Source organism: Triticum aestivum, chromosome 4A, assembly GCF_018294505.1.
Source record: "Triticum aestivum cultivar Chinese Spring chromosome 4A, IWGSC CS RefSeq v2.1, whole genome shotgun sequence".
NCBI classification, from domain to species: domain Eukaryota; kingdom Viridiplantae; phylum Streptophyta; class Magnoliopsida; order Poales; family Poaceae; genus Triticum; species Triticum aestivum.
Window position 1 is genome coordinate 607,456,669 of NC_057803.1, and position 22,234 is coordinate 607,478,902.

Sequence of the window (22,234 nt, forward strand, 5' to 3'; positions counted from 1 at the left end):
CACTCTATTAGATATGGTGCGATCTATGATGTCTCTTACCGATTTACCGCTATCTTTTGGGGCTATGCTTTAGAGACTGCCGCATTCACTTTAAATAGGGCTCCGTCGAAATCCGTTGAGACGACACCGTATGAATTATGGTTTGGGAAGAAACCTAAGCTGTCGTTTCTAAAAGTTTGGGGATGCGATGCTTATGTCAAGAAACTTCAACCTGAAAAGCTCGAACCCAAGTCGGAAAAATGCGTCTTCATAGGATACCCTAAAGAAACTATTGGGTATACCTTCTACCTCAGATCCGAAGGCAAGATCTTTGTTGCCAAGAATGGATCCTTTCTAGAGAAGGAGTTTCTCTCGAAAGAAGTAAGTGGGAGGAAAGTAGAACTTGATGAAGTATTACCTCTTGAACCGGAAAATGGCGCAGCTCAAGAAAATGTTCCTGAGGTGCCTGCACCGACTAGAGAGGAAGTTAATGATGATGATCAAGATACTTCTGATCAAGCTCCTACTGAAATTCGAAGGTCCACAAGGACACGTTCCGCACCAGAGTGGTACGGCAACCCTGTCTTGGAAATCATGTTGTTAGACAACGGTGAACCTTTGAACTATGAGGAAGCGATGGCGGGCCCGGATTCCGACAAATGGCTAGAAGCCATGAAATCCGAGATAGGATCCATGTATGAAAACGAAGTATGGACTTTGACTGACTTGCCCGTTGAGCGGCGAGCCATAGAAAATAAATGGATCTTTAAGAAGAAGACAGACGCGGATGGTAATGTGACCATCTATAAAGCTCGGCTTGTCGCTAAGGGTTATCGACAAGTTCAAGGTGTTGACTACGATGAGACTTTCTCACCGGTAGCAAAGCTGAAGTCCGTCCGAATCATGTTAGCAATTGCCACATTCTATGATTATGAGATATGGCAAATGGACGTCAAAACGGCATTCCTTAATAGTTTCCTTAAGGAAGAATTGTATATGATGCAGCCAGAAGGTTTTGTCGACCTAAGAATGCTAACAAGGTGTGCAAGCTCCAACGCTCGATTTATGGGCTGGTGCAAGCATCTCGGAGTTGGAACATTCGCTTTGATGAGATGATCAAAGCGTTTGGGTTTACGCAGACTTATGGAGAAGCCTGCATTTACAAGAAAGTGAGTGGGAGCTCTGTAGCATTTCTCATATTATATGTAGATGACATACTTTTGATGGGAAATGATATAGAACTCTTGGACAGCATTAAGGCCTACTTGAATAAGAGTTTTTCAATGAAGGACCTTGGAGAAGCTGCTTATATATTAGGCATCAAGATCTATAGAGACAGATCAAGACGCCTCATAGGTCTTTCACAAAGCACATACCTTGATAAGATATTGAAGAAGTTCAATATGGATCAGTCTAAGAAGGGGTTCTTGCCTGTGTTGCAAGGTGTGAAATTGAGCTCAGCTCAATGTCCGACCACGGCAGAAGATATAGAAGAGATGAGTGTCATCCCCTATGCCTCAGCCATAGGTTCTATTATGTATGCCATGCTGTGTACCAGACCTGATGTAAACCTTGCCGTAAGTTTGGTAGGAAGGTACCAAAGTAATCCCGGCAAGGAACACTGGACAGCGGTCAAGAATATCCTGAAGTACCTGAAAAGGACTAAGGAAATGTTTCTCGTTTATGGAGGTGACGAAGAGCTCGTCGTAAAAGGTTACGTCGACGCTAGCTTCGACACAGATCTGGATGACTCAAAGTCACAAACCGGATACGTGTATATTTTGAATGGTGGGGCAGTAAGCTGGTGCAGTTGCAAGCAGAGCGTCGTGGCGGGATCTACATGTGAAGCGGAGTACATGGCAGCCTCGGAGGCAGCGCATGAAGCAATTTGGGTGAAGGAGTTCATCACCGACCTAGGAGTCATACCCAATGCGTCGGGGCCAATCAAACTCTTCTGTGACAACACTGGAGCTATTGCACTTGCCAAGGAGCCCAGGTTTCACAAGAAGACCAGGCACATCAAGCGTCGCTTCAACTCCATTCGTGAAAATGTTCAAGATGGAGACATAGATATTTGTAAAGTACATACGGACCTGAATGTAGCAGATCCGTTGACTAAACCTCTCCCTAGAGCAAAACATGATCAACACCAGAATTCCATGGGTGTTCGATTCATCACAATGTAACTAGATTATTGACTCTAGTGCAAGTGGGAGACTGTTGGAAATATGCCCTAGAGGCAATAATAAAAGGATTATTATTATATTTCCTTGTTCATGATAATTGTCTTTATTCATGCTATAATTGTGTTATCCGGAAATCGTAATACATGTGTGAATAATAGACACCAACATGTCCCTAGTAAGCCTCTAGTTGACTAGCTCGTTGATCAATAGATAGTCATGGTTTCCTGACTATGGGCATTGGATGTCATTGATAAACGAGATCACATCATTAGGAGAATGATGTGATGGACAAGACCCAATCCTAAACATAGCATAAGATCGTATTGTTCGTTTGCTAGAGTTTTCCAATGTCAAGTATCTTTTCCTTAGACCATGAGATCATGTAACTCCCGGATACCGTAGGAGTGCTTTGGGTGTACCGAACGTCACAACGTAACTGGGTGACTATAAAGGTATACTACGGGTATCTCCGAAAGTGTCTGTTGGGTTGACACGGATCAAGACTGGGATTTGTCACTCCGTATGACGGAGAGGTATCACTGGGCCCACTCGGTAATGCATCATCATAATGAGCTCAAAGTGACCAAGTGTCTGGTCATGGAATCATGCATTACAGTACGAGTAAAGTGACTTGCCGGTAACGAGATTGAATGAGGTATTGGGATACCGACGATCAAATCTCGGGCAGGTAACATACCGATTGACGAAGGGAATTGTATACGGGGTTGCTTGAATCCTCGACATCGTGGTTCATCCGATGAGATCATCGAGGAGCATGTGGGAGCCAACATGGGTATCCAGATCCTGCTGTTGGTTATTGACCGGAGAGCGATCTCGGTCATGTCTACATGTCTCCCGAACCCGTAGGGTCTACACACTTAAGGTTCGGTGACGCTAGGGTTGTAGGGATATGTATATGCAGTAACCCGAATGTTGTTCGGAGTCCCGGATGAGATCCCGGACGTCACGAGGAGTTCCGGAATGGTCCAGAGGTGAAGAATCATATATAGGAAGTGCTATTTCGGGCATCAGGACAAGTTTCGGGGTCACCGGTATTGTACCGGGGCCACCGAAAGGGTCCCGGGGGTCCACCGGGTGGGGCCACCTGCCCCGGGGGGCCACATGGGCTGTAGGGGGTGCGCCTTGGCCTATATGGGCCAAGGGCACCAGCCCCAAGAGGCCCATGCGCCTAGGGTTTCAAGAAGGGAAGAGTCCCAAAGGGGGAAGGCACCTCCTAGGTGCCTTGGGGAGGAGGGATTCCTCCCTTGGCCGCCGCCCCCCCCCCCCCTAGGAGATTGGATCTCCTAGAGCCGGCGCCCCCCTAGGCCCCCCTATATATAGTGGGGAGATGGAGGACTTCTAACCCCACGCCTTTGGTGCCTCCCTCTCCCTCTCCAATACCTCCTCCTCCTCCATAGAGCTTAGCGAAGCCCTGCCGGAGTACTGCAGCTCCATCACCACCACGCCGTCGTGCTGCTGCCGGAGCTATCTTCCTCAACCTCTCCTTCCCCTTGCTGGATCAAGAAGGAGGAGACGTTACGCTGACCGTACGTGTGTTGAACGCGGAGGTGCCGTCCGTTCGGCGCCAGGATCTCCGGTGATTTGGATCACGTCGAGTACGCCTTCCTCATCCCCGTTCTTTGAACGCTTCCGCGCGTGATCTACAAAGGTATGTAGATGCAATCCAATCACTAGTTGCTAGATGAACTCCTAGATGGATCTTGGTGAAACCGTAGGAAATTTTTTGTTTTCTGCAACGTTCCCCAACAGTGTGTAAATCTGAAAATTCATTAAAAATTTACATCTTTGAAAATAAAAAACATAGGAAACCCAAAAAAATAAACTGGTGTACACTGTTCAGAGATAGAGTGTCCATGTTGAGATGGTTGAGCCGCCCTCCACTCTTTTGATTAGACCAACATACAGTTCCTTTCTCCCGGCAATGTTGCTTTCCAGGTAGTCGAAGCTCAAGCTAGGGCAGTAGCGTTTAAGGAAGTCAGTGTGCGGATAATATTTCCCTCGCAAGGCTCTTGCACATAATGGCTCTCAGGTTTTAGGCGCCAGCCATGTTTGCCAAGCATTGCAAGATTGAACGTGCATATCTCGAACTCACATTATTTATAGTACTATAAGACCTAGAGTTAGTAGTTTTCTTTTGACGGGAAAATGAAAATTCCATTAAACTTCAAGCACAACAATGTCACTGGCTAACAGTTTTACAATGCAATTGGGGGCAGAGGCCTCCCAGAAGGAGTCATCAGACCCATAATGAACGCCCAGCTTGGCAAGCTTGGGCTACAAAGTTACAAGTGCGTCGGCTAAAAGAAAATGCATATGAATCAAAGTTTAGAATGTATAGGCTTCTAGCTTCCTTCACCAACACATCAATGGTTGCCTTGTCATATTCGTTGCTCTTCAAAGCTTGTATAAGGGTTGAGGCATCAGACTCGAAGATGATTCGATTGCCCCCAATCCTGGTCACCCCATCAATGGCAGCAAGGCAGGCTACGGATTCAGATTGCAAAGCACATTTCAGGTTCACAAACTTGCCCGCACCAGCAGCGATAAATTCGCCAGCTTGATCACGGACCACATAGCCCCAACCCCCTGCACATGTATTTTCATCAAAGGCACCGTCAAAGTTAACCTTCACATGATGCACTGGGGGCTTGCTCCATCTGTGAATGTCGGGTGGCTTAGGAGGCTTGTTTAGTTTTTGCAAGCCCAGGGACTCAACCAGCAACTTCTCCACCCGGTGACAAACCGCTTGAGGCTTTGGAGCCGCCTCACCAGCATTGACCTTGTTGCGAACATTCCACCATTCCCACATAAAGGTCACGGACTTCAGTTGCATGTCTTCATCATACCTCCACAACTCTTGAAGCATCGGGTGGGCTGAATTGCAGAGCATGAGCTTTTCTCGAGTCTCTCCCAAAGCCAAAATGTTCCAGCATTCTTTAGCTTTCTTGCACTTCAGGAAGGTGTGCCCTCCATCTTCATTTAACGAGTATTTTACAAAAACTACCACAATTCATGGAGCCGTGCCTACAAACTACCATTTTATAAATTTGTGCCGAAACCTATCATTTTCTCACTAATCCTTGACTAAAAACTACCAAGTCTGAAAAGAGCCCGATTCGGCTCTTTTAAACGCGTTTCTGACTAGTTGGGCCCACACATCAGTGTCTATCTTCTTGCTCCTCCTATATCTCTCTTAGGCATTTCAACAAACACCTCGTCTTCGTGCCCCACGGTGGGGAGCTTGCTGGCGAGGTAGTTGTTGGTGAGGCCCAGTACGGCGAGCCCAGGCGCCCTAAAGAGCGCGGCGGGGAGCCAGCCCACGAGCGCGTTGTCAGAGAGGTTGAGCTCCTGGAGCGCCCACGCGTAGGACGCGTCCGGGAGCATGTCGGAGAGGTCGTTGCCGGCGAGCGAGAGCACGCGCAGCTCGGGGGCTGGCCCATCCAACCCCAGGCCGACCCTTCTCCACCTTCTCCCCCTCTGGCCGAAGCACGACCTCCAGCGGGGCGGTGGTGCGCCCCTCCATTGCACGCAGCGGCGCTCCTCTGGACAGAGCGCGGCGGTGCAGCCCGGAGCACGACGGCAATGCACCCCTCGGCGTCGGCCGGCAAGGCAATGAGCAGCAGCAACGGCGGCCGGCAAGGAATAGCAGCAGGGAGCAGCGAGCGCGAGCGACAAGGAGCAACAGGGAGCAGCCGACGCGGGCGGCAAGGAGTAGTAGGAGCAGCAAGCGCGGCCGGGGGCGACCATGGCTGAGCTCGAGCCAGGGCGCGGGCTACAAGGAGCAGCAGGGAGCAGCCAGCAAGGGCGACAAGGAGTAACAGCCTAGCAGGAGCAGCAAGCGCGGCCGGGTGCGACCATGACTATCTCCTCGCCGGAGCATCTCCGCCACTGGATCTGTGTGCCATGTCAACGCTTACGTGTGGTCCCAACCAGTCAGAAATGCGTTTAAAAGAGGCAAATCAGGCTCTTTTCAAACATGGTAGTTTTAAATCAAGGATTAATGAGAAAATGATAATTTTTGGCACAAATTTGTAAAGTGATAGTTTGTAGAAACGTTTCCATAAAATGTGGTAGTTTTTTGTTAAATACTCTCATTTAACCTATGGCAAACAGGGTTGTCCAAGTCCACGCCCAGCATTTGAATTTTCATGCGGTTAGCCAGACTATTGTGGGCAAGGCGCCACACAAACATTTTTACCTTGCTGGTGGCCTTCAGGACCAGACATGCTTCCAATCAAATTTGACAGTGCTGTTAGCAGAATTTTCCTTTAGAACTTGCAGCATCTCTTCACAGCCTTCTATCGCGCAACATAACACCGATCAAAATTGTGCCAAGCAAAATTGACCTTCATGTCTCCACGATGACCTGGAGTCAGTAGTTACCCCAAGTTCCGTGTATCTAATACTCCCATCCGTTCCTAAATATTTGTCTTTCTAGATATTTCAACAAGTGACTACATACGGAGCAAAATGAGTGAATCTACACTCTAAAATATGTCTACATGCATCCGTATGTTGTGTCCATTTGAAATGCCTAGAAAGACAAGTATTTGAAAACGGAGGGAGTATATTATATCTGACCATGCGGCAGTTACTTGTTTCTAGGCTCAAATTGGGCTCTTCCCAGTGGAGTACGCGAAGAACTGCGGGAGGTCCAACTGTGCAAAAGGTTGTAGATACTCTTGGTTTGGCTTGCTTGACCTTCATGTCGATCTCGCGAAGAAACCCACACGAGCGAGCATTGTTTGTTTCACCCGCGGCAGGAGTATGATGTCACATGGTGACACCAGCTTGACAGCGACCGACGCTGTCTACAAGAGCCTATATAAACATATAAATAGAGCAGCTTGCCTTGATCTCCTACTACAATACATAACCTGCATTTGCTAGGACTAGTAGTACGTAGCAGGCTGCATCCACAGTGCAGTTCGTCTCGGACATGGCGGGCGCGGCCTTGTTCGGCTTCAACGTCCAAGTTGGCGAGCTGCCCGACCTCACGGCCGAGGCGACGGAGGGCCGACGGTTGGTCGAGCACCTGCTGTGCGCCGTCGGCCTCGCCACCGCCTGCATGTCGGTCGCCCTGGCCATCTACAAGGCGCCGGCCGGCGTCTTCGACGGCCACGCAGGCGCCTACTACGCGTCCGTCGTCTCCGCCGGTGTCGTCGGCCTGGCCGAGGCCTGCGCCGCGGTCGTCTGGCTATCGGCCGGCGCGGATGGCCCGCGGCAGGGGCAGCGCCTCCTGCGCCGGTGCGTTCTCTGCGCTTCGCTCTTGCCACTGGCGTTCATGTCGGGGCTCGGTGGAGTCCGCATGCTAGTCAAGTAGCCAAGAATAATTTTGCTGGCCCCTGCCCTTTGCCTCCTTGTAATGTACTACTATGCACGTCTTGTTTATACGTATATTGCTAAGATGCATTTTTTTATAAAACATCTATTGTGATTGACCCATGCAGGACTAATCCTATATATGTGTAAAACTAATGATATTTCGAGAAAGATAAGAGATGGGGTGAGAAGGAGTGGAAAAAAATTCCGTGCATACCGGTTGCAAACCTCATCCTTTGCAACCCGGACGTCATCTGCTGCCACGTGTACAGCTGGACAATCTCACGGCGTCCTCAATTTTGTCCAAGTGATACGCAGCTCGGCTCCAATCGGCACACCAGCGCCGCCCTCGACTCGCGCGGCTCGGCTCCTTCCCTCTACAGCGGCTCGATTCGCACAGAACAGAGCATTCGATCCCGACTCCTAGACTCTGGCACATAGCCGATCCGCCGCCGCCGCCGCCGCCGCCGGGATTCGCTTCCGCGCCCGCCACTGGGAATCGCATCGCCGCCGCCGGGAGTTGCCTTGACTCCGGGCCACCGCTGGGAGTTGCCCCCGCCGATCCCTGGAGTCGCATCCGCCAAGGCCGCCCATGGCCCAAACTCGCGTACGCAAGATGTAATTTTCCCGGGCCAGCTCTCCTCCTTCCGTGCAGTGCTTTGGTACATCTTTATGCCAAGCAACCTAGTAGTAGTAGACGTAGATTCCCTTAGATGAACTTTGTTCCAAAAATTGTAGCTGATGCTTTGTAGTTTGATTCTAATCCCGATTAATGATCAATAAATCTCTTCAAGTCTGAAAAGAAAAGAGATAGAGTACCTAATTAGCCATTCAATTTAGAATTGTGAACCATTCATAATTTGTAGGCATGATTTTGTCCATCATCCTACACATGTGTCGTATGGATTGTTGATTTACCGGCTGATGCCATATCAATTGATAGTGTAATCATGTGCCTCCTTTTTGATATGATGATTTACATGTACTGAATTGTTTTGTCAGCCTTGTATGGATAATTGCTAATGCAGGGTCTTGGACTTGTGATTAATCCAGGTAGTTGTATCTCTTTGCTACAATCCGAAGAAGTGGAGGGCAAGGAAATTGAATCTTATTTACTGTCTGTACAAGACTAGAGTCAATTGGATTGCTGCTGGGAGAGCTCCAGTCAAGATGGTGTTGCACAACACTGGTGCTTCGAACAAGGATGATGCCTTGTACAGGTGCAAGATGCCCAGAATCTTAACCGAAATGCAAAGTTGTGTTAGGCATCAACATGAGGGAACGAAGAGCGAACAGGAGGCCACCTACTCACGCAACAGCCACACTCCACCGTCGTTCTTCTATCCGAAGACCCTCAAGTATACTGCTGGAACAACACAGCTGCTGAGAAAACTGTTGAAGAAGACGCAATGGTTGCTGATGGAGTATACTTAGACTAGGAATGTCAAATCTTGCAAATTTGATGTTGAATTCATGACAACTATTGTACCAACCTATAGCTGATTGCTCTCCCTGACAATGTACTAATTAGTATACAATGTATCTTTTCCTATTAAATTCATATGGATAATATAAAATCTTCATTTTGCTGGATGTGTTTAAAAAAATCTGAATATTTCTCCATGTTTCTTTGATTTGCTATATACTGTAGCGAAGGTGCTATTTTTTTCTACTGTCCTTGAGTAGGCCTAAACTTCAGCGTGAGACTCATTTTTTTAGTATGAAATCTGACAACCATTTAGACAGGCAATTGGAAAGTACTTGTATTCTAATACACCAGTTCATAAATTCTATAACTTCTTTAGAAAATAAGCGTACAAACTCATCAAACCTTGCAACTGGCACAATACTCAAACATTGTAAATGAAGACAAAATCCAGTGTGCTGCGGTACATCAATTAAAATTCATGGTACACCAGATTACATAAAAAAGATCATACTCCTTATATGTTGCGCCAAATACTATTCATCAAAATGTAACTTTTTAGCAGACGAGGACAGTGTGGCATCCTGATGAACTCCAAGCAAAAGACTTGTGAATTCGCCTTGGATGAAAGGAGCGTACATAGCTGAAGGTTGCCCGTACGCATCATTTGCAAAGGTTGGAATTGCGGCATTAGTAAATCCACCTTGGATCAACGGAGCAGCCATGGACGAAGACTGCCCATACACATCATTTCGAAAGTTTGACACTGTACTAGAAACGTCAATGCTACCAGTCCCAACATCCTGTGTCATATAATTTAAAATTGTTCATATAAATATGTAAGGAAAATATGAAAAGTGAATACTGAGTCCAAGTCATATGTTTTTCCATCAATTCCTGTGGATGAATGCCATCATCCCTATTTCGTACTGCATTTTTTGGATCTTCTCCTATTTTCAGACAAGAGTTGAAAGATAAATTAAACACTAACTATAAAAGTATATAATAGAAAAGGCTTGCTAGAATGTGTAGGATCAGTACCTTTCTTTTTAGTACTATTCTTTTTCTTCCCTTTCTTCTTCTCAAAGGAGAGTTTTGACCGTTTAGTCTTTGCACCTTTTACCACCGGAGGAACTTTAATTGATATTGTACCTTTTAGTGTGTCGGTAGAAAGGTCAGTCAAAACTAGCGGAACCTCATTTGATTTTTCCTCCATCTTGCTGAGAGAGTTATCTGCTTGTACGTCAAACTTATCTATAACTTTCTCGAAATCAATAAGAAGTTCCTTTGATCGGGTACACTTCAATGCAACGGACGTGGCCTTCCGTGAGACACGTGCAGCATGCGTTTTCAAATTTTCCTTCTCAGTTCCTAGTTTTTCAACATAATATCCTCTCTTTGCATATTTTGTTCATCTTTTTAGTATATATTGTGATGGCAAAATGAAAACATCATTCACACTGAAAACTTTAAAAGCATGCTTGCACAATATACCTGTAAAATACGGATACCATATTTCATCAATTTGTATTAGAAACTAGTATATTGGAAATTAAATAAAGCATACATACCTATGGATTCATACTTTCTGCAACAACATGTAATGGTAGTATCCGCGGTATTGAATATAACTTTTGTTCCATACTCACTATTCATATGTGTAACCATGTATGTCAACACTGACCCCTCAGTTTGTAACAATTTACAAGACATCGAAAATTGTCCTGTAAATTCTTCCTCGAACTCTGAATACATCCTCCTTGTATATGATTCGGATGCGGTCTTCAGCAAAGGTAACTTATATGAGTAAGTAATCGGGTTCTTTCGACGCGAACTAAAATCTGCATCCAACTCATTTTCCCGAAGACTATGAGAAACCTTCTCACATTCTACAAGGAGTTCGGAGAGACCAAGTCTCCTAAGAAATCTTTGCTTGAAGACATTATTCATACCTTCACTCCTTTGAGTCGAGTTCATATCAGATGTAAACGAGTCACGATAGACAGCAGCCCACTTTTCCCTCAACTCATATAACTTTGCCATCCATTCGTCGTCCTGGAGGTTGTACCGATCCAACAATTCATGCCACTTCTTGTTGAACTTATACTCTGATCTATCTTCATAGACACATCTCTTAAAATCAGGTAGAAACTTCTCAGGATGCTCATGAATTACATGTCCAAGATGTTTAGCAGCATTAAGATAAATGTGCCATAGACAAAGTCGATGACTTGTATTTCGAAACACATATGCAACTGCTCCTGCCATGGCTGCATCCTGATCAGTGAAAATTGTGCTTGGATGCTTACCTGACATTGTTGTTAGAAAGGTTTCAAACAACCAAACAAATGACTCAATGGTCTCATTATATAACAACGCTGCCCCAAAAATTATAGTCTGCTTGTGATGGTTGGTTCCCAGGATTGGAGCAAAAGGCATTTCAAACTTATTAGTTTGAAATGTAGTGTCAAATGATATAGCATCTCCGAAACATGCGTAATCCATGATAGACTGTCCGTCTGCCCAAAAGAAATTAGCAATCCGACCATCTTTCTCATCTACTTGAATGGCATAAAAAAATGTTGGATCCTCTCTCTGCTTATTTTTCAAGTATTCTAGAAGTGTTTGTGAATCATTTGATTCTAAGTACTTTTTGCGCTCACGACCAATCTCGTTATTGCAGTCCATCTTTACGAATGGCACTTTGTCTGGTCCTCCGTAAAATGCTACCATGAAGTCATTGTTGGGGAACGTAGCAATAATTCAAAATTTTCCTACGTGTCACCAAGATCAATCTATGGAGTCATCTAGCAACGAGGGAGGAGTGGATCTACATACCCTTGTAGATCACGCGCGGAAGCGTTCAAGAGAACGGGGTTGATGGAGTCGTACTCGTCGTGATCCAAATCACCGATGATCCTAGCGCCGAACGGACGGCACCTCTGCGTTGAACACACGTACGGAGCAGCGACGTCTCCTCCTTCTTGATCCAGCAAGGGGGGAGGAGAGGTTGATGGAGATCCAGTAGCACGATGGCGTGGTGGTGGAAGTAGCGGGATTCCAACAGGGCTTCGCCAAGCGCTGCGGGAGGAGGGAGATGTGTCATGGGAAGGAGAGGGAGGCGCCAGGGCTTAGGTGTTGCTGCCCTCCCTTCCCCCCACTATATATAGGGCCAAGGGAGAGGGGGGGGGGCGCAGCCTTGGCCCTTCCTCCAAGGAAGGGTGCGGCCAGGGAGGAGTCCATCCTCCCCAAGGCACCTAGGAGGTGCCTTCCCCCTTTAGGACTCTTCCTTTCCCTTATCTCTTGGCGCATGGGCCTCTTGGGGCTGGTGCCCTTGGCCCATATAGGCCAAGGCGCACACCCCTACAGCCCATGTGGCCCTCCGGAGCAGGTGGACCCCCTTGGTGGACCCCCGGACCCCTTTCGGCACTCCCGGTACAATACCGATAATGCGCGAAACTTTTCCGGCGACCAAAACAAGACTTCCCATATATAATTATTTACCTCCGGACCATTCCGGAACTCCTCGTGACGTCCGGGATCTCATCCGGGACTCCGAACAACTTTCGGGTTACCGCATACTAATATCTCTATAACCCTAGCGTCACCGAACCTTAAGTGTGTAGACCCTACGGGTTCGGGAGACATGCAGACATGACCGAGATAACTCTCCGGTCAATAACCATCAGCGGGATCTGGATACCCATGTTGGCTCCCACATGTTCCACGATGATCTCATCGGATGAACCACGATGTCAAGGACTTAATCAATCCCATATACAATTCCCTTTGTCTAGCGGTACGATACTTGCCCGAGATTCGATCGTCGGTATCCCGATACCTTGTTCAATCTCGTTACCGGCAAGTCTCTTTACTCGTTCCGTAACACATCATCCCGTGATCAACTCCTTGATCACATTGTGCACATTATGATGATGTCCTACCGAGTGGGCCCAGAGATACCTCTCCGTTCACACGGAGTGACAAATCCCAGTCTCGATTCGTGCCAACCCAACAGACACTTTCGGAGATACCTGTAGTGTACCTTTATAGCCACCCAGTTACGTTGTGACGTTTGGCACACCCAAAGCACTCCTACGGTATCCGGGAGTTGCACAATCTCATGGTCTAAGGAAATGATACTTGACATTAGAAAAGCTTTAGCATACGAACTACATGATCTTGTGCTAGGCTTAGGATTGGGTCTTTGTCCATCACATCATTCTCCTAATGATGTGATCCCGTTATCAATGACATCCAATGTCCATGGTCAGGAAACCGTAACCATCTATTGATCAACGAGCTAGTCAACTAGAGGCTTACTAGGGACATGGTGTTGTCTATGTATCCACACATGTATCTGAGTTTCCTATCAATACAATTCTAGCATGGATAATAAACGATTATCATGAACAAGGAAATATAATAATAACCAATTTATTATTGCCTCTAGGGCATATTTCCAACAGTCTCCCACTTGCACTAGAGTCAATAATCCAGTTCACATCGATATGTGATTAACACTCAAGGTCACATCCCCATGTGACTAACACCCAAAGAGTTTACTAGAGTCAATAATCTAGTTCACATTACCATGTGATTAACACTCGATGAGTTCTGGGTTTGATCATGTTATGCTTGTGAGAGATGTTATAGTCAACGGGTCTGAATCTTCAGATCCGTATGTACTTCGCAAATCTCTATGTCATCTTGTAGATGCAGCTACTACGCTATATTTGGAGCCATTTCAAATAACTGTTCTACTTGGAGCTATTCTAAATTGTTGCTCCATTATACGTATCCGGTATCTCTACTCAGAGCTATCCGGATAGGTGTTAAGCTTGCATCGACGTAACTCTTTACGTCGAACTCTTTATCACCTCCATAACCGAGAAACATATCCTTATTCCTCTAAGGATAATTTAGACCGCTATCTGGTGATCTACTCCTAGATTACCTTTGTACCCTCTTGCCAGATATGTGGCAAGGCACACATCAGGTGCGGTACTCAGCATGGCATACCGTATAGAGCCTATGACAAAAGCATAGGGGACGACATTCGTCCTTTCTCTTTCTTCTGCCGTGGTCGAGCTTTAAGTCTTAACTTCATACCTTACAACTCAGGCAAGTACTCCTTCTTGACTGATCCATCTTGAACCCCTTCAAGATCATGTCAAGGTATGTGCTCATTTGAAAGTACCATTAAGCGTTTTGATCTATCCTTATAGATCTTGATGCTCAATGTTCAAGTAGCTTAATCCAGGCTTTCCATTGAAAAACACTTTCCAAATAACCCTATATGCTTTCCAGAAATTCTACATCATTTCTGATCCATAATATGTCAACAACATATACTCATCAGAAATTCTATAGTGCTCCCACTCACTTCTTTGGAAATACAAGTTTCTCATAAACTTTGTATAAACCCAAAACCTTTGATCATCTCATCAAAGCGTACATTCCAACTCCGAGATGCTTACTCCAGTCCTTAGAAGGATTGCTGGAGCTTTGCATACTTATTAGCATCTTTCAGGATTGACAAAACCTTCCGGTTGTATCACATACAACCTTTCCTCAAGAAAATCGTCGAGGAAACAATGTTTTGACATCCTATCTGCAAGATTTCATAAATAATGCAGTAATCGCTAATATAATTCCAACAGACTCTTAGCATCGCTACGAGTGAGAAAGTCTCATCGTAGTCAACTCCTTGAACTTGTCGGAAAACATCTTAACGACAAGTCGAGCTTTCTTAATGGTGATACTTACCATCATTGTCCGTCTTCCTTTTAAAATCCATATGTACCTAACAGCCTTACGACCATCAAGTAGTTCTTCCAAAGTCTACACTTTGTTTTCATATATGGATCCTCTCTCGGATTATATGGCCTCGAGCCATTTATCGGAATCCGGACCCACCATCGCTTCTCCATGGCTCGTAGGTTCATTGTTGTCTAGCAACATGACTTCCAAGACAGGATCACGTACCACTCTGAAGTAGTACGCATCCTTGTCATCCCACGAGGTTTGGTAGTGACTTGATCTGAAGTTTCATGATCACTATCATAAGCTTCCACTTCAATTGGTGTAGGTGCCACAGGAACAACTTCCTGTGCCCTGCCACACACTAGTTGAAGAGACGGTTCAATAACCTCATCAAGTCTCCACCATCCTCCCACTCAATTCTTTCGAGAGAAACTTTTCCTCGAGAAAGGACCCGATTCTAGAAACAATCCCTTATTGCTTTCAGTTCTGAGACAGCAGGTATACCCAACTGTTTTGGGTGTCCTATGAAGATGCATTTATCCGCTTTGAGTTCGAGCTTATCAGCCTGAAACTTTTTTGCATAAGCGTCGCAGCCCCAAACTTTTAGGAAATGACATCTTAGGTTTCTCTAAACCATAGTTCATACGGTGTCATCTCATCGGAATTACGTGGTGCCCTATTTAAAGTGAATGTGGTTGTCTCTAATGCCTAACCCATAAACTATCTTGGTAATTCGATAAGAGACATCATGGTATGCATCATATCCAATAGGGTGCAGTTATGATGTTCGGACACACCATCACACTATGGTGTTCCAGACTGTATTAGTTGTGAAACAATTTCCACAATGTCTTAATTCTATGCCAAACTCGTAATTCAGATATTCATCTCTATGATCATATCATAGATATTTTATCCTCTTGTCACGACGATCTTTCAACTTCACCCTGAAATTACTTGAACCTTTCAATAATTCAGACTCGTGATTCATCAAGTAAATATACTCAACATCTACTCAAATCATCTGTGAAGTAAGAACATAACGATATCCACTACATGCCTCAGCACTCATTGGACTGCACACATCAAAATGTATTACTTCCAACAAGTTGCTTTCTAGTTCCATTTTACTGAAAATGAGGCTTTCAGTCATCTTGCCCATGTGGTATGATTTGCATGTCTCAGGTGATTCAAAATCAAGTGAGTCCAAACGGTCCATTTACATGGAGTTTCTTCATGCATATACACCAATAGACATGGTTCGCATGCCTCAAACTTTTCAAAAATGAGTGAGTCCAAAGATCCATCGACATGGAGCCTCTTCATGCGTTTTATACCGATATGACTTAAGTGGCAGTGCCACAAGTAGGTGGTACTATCATTACTATCTTATATCTTTTGGCATGAACATGTGTATCACTATGATCGAGATTCAATGAACCATTCATTTTAGGTGCAAGACCATTGAAGGTATTATTCAAATAAACAGAGTAACCATTATTCTCCTTAAATGAATAACCATATTGCGATAGACATAATCCAATCATGTCTATGCTCAACGCAAACACCAATCTCGATGGTAGAGGGAGCGTGCGATGCTTGATCATATCAACATTGGAAACACTTCCAACACATATCGTCAGCTCACCTTAACTAGTCTCCATTTATTCCGTAGCTTTTATTTCGAGTTACTAACACTTAGCAACTGAACCGGTATCTAATACCCTGGTGCTACTAGGAGTACTAATAAAGTACACATTAACATAATGTATATCCAATATACTTCTATCGACAACCTTCTCATCTACCAAGTATCTAGGGTAATTTTGCTCCAGTGGCTATTCCCCTTATTACAGAAGCACTTAGTCTCGGGTTTGGGTTCAACCTTGGGTTTCTTCACTAGAGCAGCAGCTGATTTGCCATTTCATGAAGCATCCCTTTTTGCCCTTGCCCTCCTTGAAACTAGTGGTTTCACAAACCATCAACAATTGATGCTCCTTTTTTGATTTCTACTTTTATGGTGTCAAACATCGCGAATATCTCAAGGATCATCATATATGTCCTTGATACATTATAGTTCATCACGAAGCTCTAGCAGCTTGGTGGTAATGACTTCGGAGAAACATCACTATCTCATCTGGAAGATCAACTCCCACTTGATTCAAATGATTGTTGTACTCAGACAATCTGAGCACAAGTTCAACAATTGAGCTTTTCTCCCTTAGTTTGTGGGCTAAGAAAATCGTCGAAGGTCTTATACCTCTTGACGTGGGCACGAGCCTGAAATCCCAATTTCAGCCCTCGAAACATCTCATATGTTTCGCGACGTTTCAAAACGTCTTTGGTGCCTCAACTCTAAGCCGTTTAACTGAACTATCACGTAGTTATCAAAATGTGTATGTCAGATGTTCGCAACATCCATAGACAACGTTCGAGGTTCAGCACACTGAGCGGTGCATTAAGGACATAAGCCTTCTATGAAGCAATAAGGACAATCCTCAGTTTACGGACCTAGTCCGCATAATTGCTACTATCAACTTTCAACTAAATTTTCTCTAGGAACATATCTAAATAGTAGAACAGAAACGTGAGCCACGACATAATTTGCGAAGACCTTTTGACTATGTTCAGGATAATTAAGTTCATCTTATGAACTCCCACTCAGATAGACATCCCTCTAGTCATCTAAGTGATTACATGATCCGAGTCAACTAGGCCGTGTCCGATCATCACGTGAGACGGACTAGTCATCATCGGTGAACATCTTCATGTTGATCGTATCTACCATACGACTCATGCTCGACCTTTCGGTCTCTTGTGTTCCGAGGCCATGTCTGTACATGCTAGGCTCGTCAAGTCAACCTAAGTGTTTCGCATGTGTTCCGAGGCCATGTCTGTACATGCTAGGCTCGTCAACACCCGTTGTATTCGAACGTAAGAATCTATCACACCCGATCATCACGTGGTGCTTCGAAACGACGAACTTTCGCAACGGTGCACAGTTAGGGGGAACACTTTCTTGAAATTTTAATGAGGGATCATCTTATTTACTACCGTCGTTCTAAGCAAATAAGATGTATAAACAGGATAAACATCACATGCAATCAAATAGTGACATGATATGGCCAATATCATATTGCTCCTTTTGATCTCCATCTTCGGGGCTCCATGATCATCATCGTCACGGCAGGACACCATGATCTCCATCATCGTGTCTTCATGAAGTTGTCTTGCCAACTATTACTTCTACTACTATGGCTAACGGTTAGCAATAAAGTAAAGTAATTACATGACGTTTATGTTGACACGCAGGTCATAAATAAATTAAGACAACTCCTATGGCTCCTGCCGGTTGTCATACTCATCGACATGCAAGTCGTGATTCCTATTACAAGAACATGATCATCTCATACATCACATCCTTTGGCCATATCACATCACATAGCATACCCTGCAAAAACAAGTTAGACGTCCTCTAATTGTTGTTTGCATGTTTTACGTGGCTGCTATGGGTTTCTAGCAAGAACGTTTCTTACCTACGCAAAAACCACAACGTGATATGCCAATTGCTATTTACCCTTCATAAGGACCCTTTTCCTCGAATCCGATCCGACTAAAGTGGGAGAGACAGACACCCGCTAGCCACCTTATGTAACTAGTGCATGTCAGTCGGTGGAACCAGTCTCACGTAAGAGTACGTGTAAGGTCGGTCCGGGCCGCTTCATCCCACAATGCCGCCGAATCAAGATTGGACTAGTAACGGTAAGCATATTGAACAAAATCAACGCCCACAACTACTTTGTGTTCTACTCGTGCATAGAAACTACGCATAGACCTAGCTCATGATGCCACTGTTGGGGAACGTAGCAATAATTCAAAATTTTCCTACGTGTCACCAAGATCAATCTATGGAGTCATCTAGCAATGAGGGAGGAGTGGATCTACATACCCTTGTAGATCGCGCACGGAAGCGTTCAAGAGAACGGGGTTGATGGAGTCGTACTCGTCGTGATCCAAATCACCGATGATCCTAGCGCCGAACGGACGGCACCTCCGTGTTCAACACACGTACGGAGCAGTGCGTCTCCTCCTTCTTGATCTAGCAAGGGGGGAGGAGAGGTTGATGGAGATCCAGCAGCACGACGGCGTGGTGGTGGAAGTAGCGGGATTCCAACAGGGCTTCGCCAAGCGCTGCGGGAGGAAGGAGATGTGTCATGGGAGGGAGAGGGAGGCGCCAGGGCTTAGGTGTTGCTGCCCTCCCTTCCCCCCACTATATATAGGGCCAAGGGAGAGGGGAGGGGGGCGCAGCCTTGCCCCTTCCTCCAAGGAAGGGTGCGGCCAGGGAGGAGTCCATCCTCCCCAAGGCACCTAGGAGGTGCCTTCCCCCTTTAGGACTCTTCCTTTCCCTTATCTCTTGGCGCATGGGCCTCTTGGGGCTGGTGCCCTTGGCCCATATAGGCCAAGGCGCACACCCCTACAACCCATGTGGGCCCCCGGGGCAGGTGGACCCCCTTGGTGGACCCCCGGACCCCTTTCGGCACTCCCGGTACAATACCGATAATGCACGAAACTTTTCCGGCGACCAAAACAAGACTTCCCATATATAAATATTTACCTCCGGACCATTCCGGAACTCCTCGTGACGTCCGGGATCTCATCCGGGACTCCGAACAACTTTCGGGTTACCGCATACTAATATCTCTATAACCCTAGCGTCACCGAACCTTAAGTGTGTAGACCCTACGGGTTCGGGAGACATGCAGACATGACCAAGATGACTCTCCGGTCAATAACCATCAGCGGGATCTGGATACCCATGTTGGCTCCCACATGTTCCACGATGATCTCATCGGATGAACCACGATGTCAAGGACTTAATCAATCCCGTATACAATTCCCTTTGTCTAGCAGTACGATACTTGCCCGAGATTCGATCGTCGGTATCCCGATACCTTGTTCAATCTCGTTACCGGCAAGTCTCTTTACTCGTTCCGTAACACATCATCCCGTGATCAACTCCTTGATCACATTGTGCACATTATGATGATGTCCTACCGAGTGGGCCCAGAGATACCTCTCCGTTCACACGGAGTGACAAATCCCAGTCTCGATTCGTGCCAACCCAACAGACACTTTCGGAGATACCTGTAGTGTACCTTTATAGCCACCCAGTTACGTTGTGACGTTTGGCACACCCAAAGTACTCCTACGGTATCCGGGAGTTGCACAATCTCATGGTCTAAGGAAATGATACTTGACATTAGAAAAGCTTTAGCATACGAACTACATGATCTTGTGCTAGGCTTAGGATTGGGTCTTTGTCCATCACATCATTCTCCTAATGATGTGATCCCGTTATCAATGACATCCAATGTCCATGGTCAGGAAATCGTAACCATCTATTGATCAACGAGCTAGTCAACTAGAGGCTTACTAGGGACATGGTGTTGTCTATGTAACCACACATGTATCTGAGTTTCTTATCAATACAATTCTAGCATGGATAATAAACGATTATTATGAACAAGGAAATATAATAATAACCAATTTATTATTGCCTCTAGGGCATATTTCCAACAGTCATACACCTGGGATGGCTTCATTCCGGCTTCCCGTATCTGGCCAATTAGATGTATGGCTGCTTCTATAACACGTCGTTGGGACCTCAGTTTGTGCACCTTATTGGGACTAGCAAGATAATGATTATGATCGGTTACAACCTTTTGCACCGTCCAAATCCCCTCTCTGCTAACACTGAACTGAATACGGGCATTGCAATCCGTCCTTGTAGTGTGCTTCGACGACTCGGTTTCTCGATGGCCTTGGTTACTGCAAACAATTCTTTTTTGATATATAGTACCATCATGTCGACGCTTTGTCTGGTTCTTTCTAATACTAAATCCAACTTTGCCAGCATATGTGTTATACATGTCATAGGCGTCTTTCTCTGACTCAAACGTTTTCCCAACTTCAGGAACCTGCAGTACACATAGTTCAAAGTTAAAATTTCTATTACCACAATGCGATGTGAAAAGATAAATTTCGCTTGAATTTGAGCCGAGAGACCGCTGTACCTGAATTGTTTGCTCTCCATTTTCTCCACGACCATCCGTAACTGCGTCATCTTGCTGGCCTCCTCCTGACATGACTTGTGGCGGCGGCAAGTCCATGGTGCATGTCGTGGCTTCTGACATCGTATACGACGGACGGTACAATTTGGAGCAGCGACTGTTGTCATCAACGAGGTTTACATGGTGCAAGCCAGAGGTAGAACCACCATGGTCGTCGTTCCAGGCGACGGTGTGAGATTCCGGCATGGCCACTCCCGACCTTCTCGACGACAGCTCTGCTTCAGATTGCGGCAGCACGGCCAGTGGCGGCCGTGGCTGTCCTTCCAGCCCGATCCCGTCATGCAAGGGAGAGGGCGTGTTTCGACGGCCGGCGGACATGGCTATCGTTCCTCCTGCTGCAGTGAGCGTCGGGCCAGGGAACTGGCGGCTAGTCGCATCGCCTGGAAGACACTGTTCCGATCGCTCAGCCATCAGAAATTCTCGATTGGATTGATGGAGGATTGGAGGCGGACAAGGCTGCAGCTACGCATCTGATCGGGGCTATGATCTGATCGGAAGCAATCACGTAACTATGGGAGCCAATATCGCACGTACAGGTTCAGTTTTGGAGCCGAGCCATACGCATGCGTGCAGCGATTGGAGCCGAGCTGCGTATCGCTTGGACAAAATTGAGGACGCCGTGCGATTGTCCAGCTGTACACGTGGCAGCAGATGACGTCCGTGTTGCAAAGGATGAGGTTTGCAACCGGTATGCACGGAATTTTTTTCCGAAGGAGTGGGGCGTCGCCGTGATTGATGGTCGGACTGAGCGGAGGCATGGGGATGAACGACGGCGGCAGCGGGCACCTTGCTAGATTATTTCAGAGACTTCCTTTTTTAATTGCTTAATAATAAAGTTGTGGGAGATAAGGATGAACGAGAGAATGCCTTATCTGTAAATGTGAAGAAAGGTGCGGATATCTTTTTGCAAAATTGTCATATTTTGCTTTCTATTCGTTAGATATAGATCAAACGGTTTATATTGCAAGATGGTAGGCACACCATTATCATCAACTCGGCTTTTTATAAAAATAGAGATAGTAATTGCATCTTGCATGCATGCATACACTCTTTATGATCGTCCTCCTATTTTACAGCGCTGTTGCGCATGATATACTATACTCCCTCTATTTTTTAAATATATTACGTTCTGAAGTTTAGATTACCTTTTTGACACTTATATTATGTTCAAAGGTCATGTTAGATCATCTATTTTGAAACGGGGGGTTTATGATAATAAAGTACTCCATGTACTCACTGTCCAGCCGTAAGGATCTCATCTCCTTGCAAACCACCTTCGTTTTTTTAACAAACACCTTCAGAGTTTTTTCACATAAATTATTTCGAGTTTGCTTACCACGTACGCGGATATGCCATGTGGTAACATCTTCAGAGTTTTTTTTTTGCGGGAATAATATCCATGC

At 45.7% G+C, this 22,234-nt stretch overlaps 1 protein-coding gene and 1 long non-coding RNA gene across 2 annotated transcripts; one reads left to right on the forward strand and one right to left on the reverse strand.

Annotated features, from left to right (window-relative positions):
* Nucleotides 1-7,862: 7,862 nt before the first annotated feature.
* On the forward strand, nt 7,863-9,097 carry LOC123087493 (uncharacterized). The gene is made up of 2 exons (XR_006441419.1): nt 7,863-8,126; nt 8,562-9,097. It is a non-coding gene; the product is annotated as an uncharacterized lncRNA (long non-coding RNA).
* Nucleotides 9,098-9,470: 373 nt separating this feature from the next.
* Nucleotides 9,471-21,226, reverse strand: LOC123084044 (uncharacterized). The gene is made up of 3 exons (XM_044505849.1): nt 20,775-21,226; nt 20,454-20,678; nt 9,471-9,737 (listed from the first exon to the last, which is right to left on the reverse strand). The coding sequence occupies exons 1-3, from the start codon at nt 21,147-21,149 to the stop codon at nt 9,471-9,473; spliced, it is 867 nt and encodes a 288-aa protein (XP_044361784.1). The 5' UTR covers nt 21,150-21,226.
* Nucleotides 21,227-22,234: the final 1,008 nt, after the last annotated feature.

Bases quoted from the DNA above. Each gene is read 5' to 3' on its own strand.
- LOC123084044 (XM_044505849.1), bottom strand. From the start codon at position 21,149: ATGTCCGCCGGCCGTCGAAACACGCCCTCTCCCTTGCATGACGGGATC. The intron at 20,679-20,774 runs GTACAGCGGTCT...TGTGTACTGCAG, and splicing joins ATGGAGAGCAAACAATTCAG to GTTCCTGAAGTTGGGAAAAC. The intron at 9,738-20,453 runs GTTAGCAGAGAG...TATATGACACAG, and splicing joins ATGCCCGTATTCAGTTCAGT to GATGTTGGGACTGGTAGCAT.